The sequence below is a fragment of the Ixodes scapularis genome, unplaced genomic scaffold (genome assembly GCF_016920785.2).
Source record: "Ixodes scapularis isolate PalLabHiFi unplaced genomic scaffold, ASM1692078v2 PGA_scaffold11__112_contigs__length_91849675, whole genome shotgun sequence".
Classification (NCBI taxonomy): domain Eukaryota; kingdom Metazoa; phylum Arthropoda; class Arachnida; order Ixodida; family Ixodidae; genus Ixodes; species Ixodes scapularis.
Window position 1 is genome coordinate 86,912,191 of NW_024609837.1, and position 7,201 is coordinate 86,919,391.

General features: G+C 47.6%; 1 protein-coding gene across 1 annotated transcript; it reads right to left on the reverse strand.

Annotated features, from left to right (window-relative positions):
* Window positions 1–1,315: 1,315 nt before the first annotated feature.
* Window positions 1,316–3,273, reverse strand: LOC115312222. Its single transcript, XM_040501333.1, has one exon. The coding sequence runs from the start codon at window positions 2,857–2,859 to the stop codon at window positions 1,918–1,920; it is 942 nt and encodes a 313-aa protein (XP_040357267.1). The 5' UTR covers window positions 2,860–3,273; the 3' UTR covers window positions 1,316–1,917.
* Window positions 3,274–7,201: the final 3,928 nt, after the last annotated feature.

Sequence of the window (7,201 nt, forward strand, 5' to 3'; positions counted from 1 at the left end):
TGCAGGTTGATCACAGGTCTAAGAAAAGTTTGCCAAAATATGCGCAATACGTTTTTCAAACTATGTGCAATACATTTTTCAAACCAGCACATCACAATTTTAGAATGTTATTACTTTTATACTTGTCTGGCAATTCGGGTCCCGTTGCTGTTGCATCAGATGTCCCTAAGGGTAGTGTACTCGGGCCTCTATTGTTTGTAATATATATCAATGACCTACCATTATCAATTAAATCGACAATTAGACGTTTTGCTAATGCTTGAGTTACTCCTCTATTAATCACAATATTGTCCAAGACGATTTAGATACAATATCACCATGGTGTTCCCTGTGGCAGATGAACATTAACAGATATAAATGCAAAGAAATGTCCATAATTAAGTCCTCCACTAAAACTCTAACCCAGTACTTGTTACTTTCCGAACCACTAGAACACTCACTGTCGTACAAGTATTTGGGCGTGTATTTTACAAACTCATTATCATGGATTGAGCAAATAACAAATAGTGCACTAAAAACACTTAATTTGTGAAAAAAGCCATTTGTACAAGAAAATTCTTGTGTTCAATAAACGCATGAATCATGCAAGATATATAATAACCATATAAGAACTATATAAGAAACTTCTTACAAATTTCTTATATTCTAATCTACTTCTTATAGGGCTCTTATATGTTCTTATATATCTTGTATGATTCATATGTGTTTATTGGACACAGAAGTTTCTCATACAAATAAGATTTTTCAGTAGGGATCTAGCTCTTATTAAAGCAAAACTACTTGCATACAAAACCTTCCACCTTTAGAATATGCGAGCATAATTTGGAATCCACTAATAAGTTACCTATAATCTAGAGGCGCGAATCTTCAGAACAAAGCAGACAGATTTATATGTAGTGATTATTCATCCGAAACAAGTGTCTCCGCTTTAAAAGCTAGCATAATCTTCCTAATCCAGAAAGAAGACAAAAAATAGTCTAATTGTGTTTTTTTTTTTTTTTTTTTTTTTTTTTAAGATGTATATTACTCAGATTCCAATTTTCAATCTACTTACTGCTGGGCTGCCCATTTCATATCATTCATATTAGATAATTCCTTCAAGATTGAACCATTTCAGTGCCATAGTTGCACTTTCCTCTTCCTTAGTACTTCGCAACACTGACTAGAACAAACTACCTGACCATATTGTAACTGAGAGATATCCCATTTCATTTAAAAAGTGCATCAATTTGTGTAACAAAACTTTGATTTGTAAAACTGCATCATAACAATAACATGCTAAAAAGCGGTTTTGTGTGTGTGTGTGACATTTTCTTTTTGTTGGTGTCTTTTTTATGTTCAATTACTATTTTGTCTTATTTTTTTTTTTTAATTTCCCCTGATGTAATGCGTCTTTGGATGCCTTTGAGGTGAATAAATGAAATGAAATGAATGCCTCTGCATCATTTTTCCAGTTGTTACTTTAGTTAATTTTATCTGGTCCTACTACTTCGATTATTGTCATTTCATAGGAATTCTTTTTTACTACACAAGTCCCATGTCGTTCAGAGATAATTGCACCACCAAGTTTATCGCTTAAAAAAAATAACACATCTGTCTCAAGATATCACTTTCTTGTATTTGACTACAATAATTGTAGGTTATAAGAATTTTCCTGCGTTCTAAAATAGGTTCTTTATATCACTCGGCGTTCACAGCTCTCACGTTAGCTCATAAAAAATAAATTGTGCGAAAACCCGCGTTTCTACGACGTCAAAGCTACGCGCGAAGCCTTCAGCTCAGCTCTATAGCGCGGCGCTCGTCAGCCTGCTGCCGTGACGTCACCGGAGGCGTGTGCTGGCCTTCTCCTCTAGGTGGTGTTGGCGTAGCTCGCGTAGGTATTTTCGTAATCACTGATGGCAAGGGGGTTTCATAGCCTCACTTTCTTTGCACTGCGGAGTGAATATAGATTTCACATTTAAATATTCTAAGCTTAAATGGTAAAACAAAATGGTAAAACAAAATGGCTAGGTGGCGTAAGCTACCGCCCGATCCAAAGGGCTCAGCCGTATTCATCCATCCATCCATCCATCCCGACGAAGGAGGGGGAGGCTCGCGCCTCGGACGACAGGAGCGAGATGGCTCGCGTGTTGACGGGGAAGGGGGAGGAGGAAGACGCTCACGCCTCGGGGAAGAAGATTCGCGGTGGCGGGGTGACTGCCCGCCATGTTGACCATTTCGGTCGCGACCGCGTCCATCTTGAATCCGATCGACCACGTGCGGCGTGTTCGGACTTGCGTCTAACGACAAGCGTTGGAAGTGATCGCAATCACGAGACGTCCGCTCGAACTGCTGCGCTAACTGGACAGCACGCTCGAGGCTAGGTGCCTTAGTTCCGTCGGACTCTCTGATTAAACGATCTTGGACTTCCGCGCTACGGATCCCCGAAATAAACATTTCCGCGACGCGGCTCTCCAACGACTCTCCGTAGTCGCAGAAAGATGCTAGGCGTCTAAGCGCCCCAAGATACTCGAGGACGGTCTCTTCTGGACCCTGGACCCTCATGGCGAACTTTCTACGCTCAACTACGACGTTTTGAGCGGAAGCGAAGTGGGTGTCCAAAACGGACAACAAACCCTGAAACTCATCTTGTGCCGCGTTGACGGCTGGACCCGCTAGGTTGAACGCTTCTACGACGCGATTTCCTTCCTTTCCTAAAAAAGATAACAAAATAGCCCTCTTCCGCTTCGGCGGAAAATCCTCGGCGTCGATCGCCTCGAGGTGATTGAGGAAGCCGCGCTTCCAAGTCTGCCACGGCATTGACGGTTCGCCGGGCGTGGGAAGAAATTCGGCGGGAACGCGACCCTGCGCAGCCGCCATCTTGAAAAAGGCGGACAAAAGCGCCGTTCCTTGTTAAAAAAAAAATGCACGTCCCGTCTAGACGCGGAGTACGACCCACCAACCGCTCGGACGCTCTCAAAAACGATGCTAAAAAGAGTAGAGCCGCGACGAAAAGCGGCGAAACGAAGCCTCAGGGGGCGCGGGGGTTCGAAATGCGGAAAAAAAATTATCCCATGCTCGGGATAATTTTTTTTCCCATGCTCGGGATGCGCCAAAAATGTTGTAATAATGAAAAACTCGGACACCCGTAAAAACAAAGAAGAGCAGGGCCTGCGTGGGCCTGCGTAAACGAGGGGTCTTACATGCCGAAGAGGTGAACGGCGGCGAACACCGGCGGGTCCGAGCGCGGGAGCCCCGGACGGAGAGAGAGAGTCGTCCGACGCGGTCGGTGGCTGGGTCGTAACTCATTTATTTAACGGTCAACAACGTGGGGGTTGAGCGCCACGGGGACGCAACCCTGATAACACGGACAATGGTGTAACGGTGGCGCCATCTGGCTAGTGTGGCGAGAACTACTTAAATGAAAAAATTGAAATACTACAAAATACCGATTCGATCTCCAAACACCCGACATAAGGATCGCAGCGCACAATAAAATACCCGCCTCCGAGCACAGCGTACATGCTTCAATATGTTTGGTTCTGTGCGTTTCTCCCATAGACTTGCGTGTATTGCCTGGTGTCAAGCAATGGCCGCCGGTGGCGACACCGACGGGCTCCCGATCCGCGATCCAGCCTACTAAAATAGAGATCAGTGTTCGTCCCGCTTCTCCGGCTTAAAACGGTGTATGTGACGAAAGAAAGTTTCGAAAACTTAGCAGGTTGCCCAAACAGACCAACGTTAGCCCAGACGACAAAAATACACCTTTCGAAAGAAACGCGCTGGTATGCGCTAGAGCACTATATAGCTCCTACGGAGCAGAGTAGCGCAATCCTTTGAACCCCATGTTTTGCCGACAACATGGCCGACAGAGCGGCTCGGCGCGAGTCACGTGGTACTCAGGGTTCCAGGAGGCGGCCCGCCCTATGGGAGAATACATGGAGATCGACATAACATGGCTGATTAAAAAACTAACGACGAGTTCACATTTTTCAAAACTAGCCTGTCGTGAAGTCGCTTAAAACCCAGGACCTCAGCACCCCACCTGCACCCGTTGTACCAAACGTGTTCTGGATTGCCAGACCGCGCTGTGCTGTGATGCATGTGACCGCTGGTCCCACCGTGCATGCGTGTATGTCTCTCTGCCGGAGTACAGGAAGTTGAGCTCCAGCAACGATTTGTGGTATTGCCTGGGTTGCTCCCTGCCCCCTTTCGCGGACGACTTGTTTGACCTTCCCGTGGCCTCCACGATACAGCCTCCTACGGTACCTACGCCTGTTGCAACCGGGAGATCGTCCGGCGGAGGGAGGAAAGTGACGACGTTCTGGTACGGCAACCATACCTCGGCATTCTCACTCATGAGTGCGATCACTCACGATCACTCACGCTCACCGTCAGATTTGAGGTGATCGTGAGTGAGGCCGCGAGTCTCGAAAAATGGTGAGCGTGAGTGTGAGTGTGATCGTAAGTTACGTGAACTCATGAGTGCGAGTGTGAGTGTGAGTCCTGAGAACTGACGAGCGTGAGTCTGACCGTGAGTGTGATCGTGAGTTCTGGGAACAAATGAGTGTGAGTGCGAGTGTGAGCCCTGCGAACTCATGCGCGTGAGTTTGATCGTGAGTGTGATTGTGAGTTCTTAAAACTCTTGAGTGTGAGTGTGAGCTTGAGCGCTAAGTGAAGTACTCATGAGTGAGTTTTGAGGTCTCTTGAGTGTGATTGTGAGTTTCGAGGCTCATGAGCATGAGCCTGAATCAAGACGTGAGTCTTAGGGTGGATATGAGTCCGGTGATCGCATTAGTCTGCGTGATGACGTGAGCCTGAGGACCATGGCCATGATGAGTCGCGGTGAGCGCTGGTATTATCTTAGCTGGGTTGGTCACGTGAGCTCCCGGGCCGTCTTAGTGGGCGAGGAGACTCTCGCTTCGCAACTACTGCGTGGGGTTCAGGCCTTCAGGGTTGGTTTGGGTGTCGCTCGCCTGCTCCTTCGCCATGTAAACGCGCCGGTTCCTTTGGAGGGAGAAGGGGGGAGGGAGGTGCTTGTTCTTGCAGGCTCCTCCTTGCCAGCGCCCTCCGCAATCTCTCAACTACCTCTAGAGGGCAGAGGGGGTATGAGGGGGGGGGGGGGGGGGTTGCTTTCGTCTCTCCTCGGCGTTCGCTCTTCGCTTCCCGGCAGACGGCGAGACGCCGACGGGCTGATGGCGCCTCGAGGCGGCACGGTAACGTCGGAGTTGGGGAAACTCTCCAAACGGTTAGCGCTCCTCTCTCTGTGGCATAGAAAGGCTCATGTGGATTTCGGCTCCTGTTGTCAAGTTGGTGTCAGTGGGCGCAGAATTGTATGATTGCGTCAACTATAACGTTCGCACGGCTGCAATAAAATTAAATGACTCGCATGGTCCTCATCAGCACCCGGAATTTTATTTTTTCGCGCACCTCAACGTACCTTTCGCAAATGAGTCATCACTCAGGAAGTGCAACAAAGGCGGTGTCATGATCGATCGAAGCTCCGAGTGAGGTCTTTCACATTGTGCGATATCATGCTTTTAAGTGTCGTTTGGGGCAAGTTGGCGCAAGTGCATGATAGCCAGCCGGCAATGGCCAGGCGGCTCCACAAGAGTGCTGCATTCAGCGCCACAAGCGGAGGTGTCTGTGTTAATGGGTCGGCCAGTCTGCCCGTCGGGCCGTGGCGAGCGGCGGCGACCCCGATCTCAGCGGGAGGCACTCACTTGATCGAATGACGTTTTAGCGAACGCCCACGTTTCATCGAACGACACTTTAGCGAATAGTCGGACGCCGCGAAGCGGCGTTTTCGGGTGGGCCGAGTGAGTTCATATTTTTGTAATGAGTTGCCGCAGACTGTCGTCGCGAAGCGGCGTAAAGCGCAGCGCGACGGATGGGTTAACGCGCGCCCCCGTTATTCGCTAAAACGACCATTCGCTCAAATGTCGCCGTTCGCTAAAATGTCATTCGCAATAGACCTTATTCAGATTTGCGCGCCATCTACCGGACGTGGCTCCAACCTTCCTTCCGACGCCATCTTTGAGGCGACTGGCAAAGCGCTGTGGCCGTTTGCGGCGCGTGAAAGCGACGCGCAGCGACCGCACGACTGCTCTGTTCCGCTCTCGTATTCAACGAGGAAATCAAATGAAAAACAACCGATGTAAAGATTCGAATCCTATTGTTTTCTTTTCAAGTTAAAGGTATTATAGCCAACGTTTGAATAGCCGTAGCGCTTTGCTGCGCTATTTATGCTCCTAACAAGAGCCACCCGCGCGTTAGTGTTGTGTGCTTTTACAAGGCTTTTAAACCGCTTTTAATATATGACACTCTCCACCATGGCATGAAGGGCTTGGATATTTGCATGTAGCAACAGCGAGCATCTATTATTTCATGTGATGTTTTGGGAGCTCGATGCTGGCTAGCATCGTAGCTTCGCTCGCGCAGAGGAACGGCGAGGTCCAGTCAACATCACTCAGATACACTGGTTCGAGATTGATGTTTTTTTTTCTCGCTCAAGTAAGTCTTTTACATCCGACTGAAGGCCGGTGAAAAGTGCAGAAGAGCTTGGCAACGTAACAACTTCGTTTAACACATGAGTGATAAAGACAACGGTGCTAAAAACCGAAGGTGAACGCCCGCTTACTTTACGCTGTATCATTATCACTCGACTCTCACATTTCGAGAAACATTTTCCAGATGTAGACGAAAGCATAGGAGCGGGCTCTTCTTGACTGCTAACCTGGACCTGTTGGCGAGTTCAACAGTCGCGCTTGCTCGCTTCCCAACAAATTGGGCTCGCGCTGCGGGAGAAGCTTTTTTATTTGGAGCCAATACTGCAATCAGCCACTATGATGAGCACTAGTCATATTCTATTGCGAGTAAGCATGAAATTTAACCCTATGGAACCGCGCTATCAGGAGGAGCACATTAAAATATCGCGGACATTTATTTAATGCATTTTCTCTCAAGGGGCCAAGATATGCACTAGTACTGAATTTATTTTTTTGTATTATTATCCTATAAATCGTCTTTGTGCGAACAGGCATAATCGGCTTATCAGGCAACTTAACGCACGATACTAAAAAAAGTGCGTGAGTCGGCCTGCTCTGGTGCTGGAATGAAGCTCATTTTTATAAAAATAGATTCTTAGTGAAACCGCTGAAAACAAACTTGAGCTTAATATTCGCAAGTTATTCTCGAGCAACTAACACCATCAATATAAAAA

Coding starts and splice junctions, on each gene's coding strand:
- LOC115312222 (XM_040501333.1), bottom strand. CDS start 2,859: ATGGCGGCTGCGCAGGGTCGCGTTCCCGCCGAATTTCTTCCCACGCCC.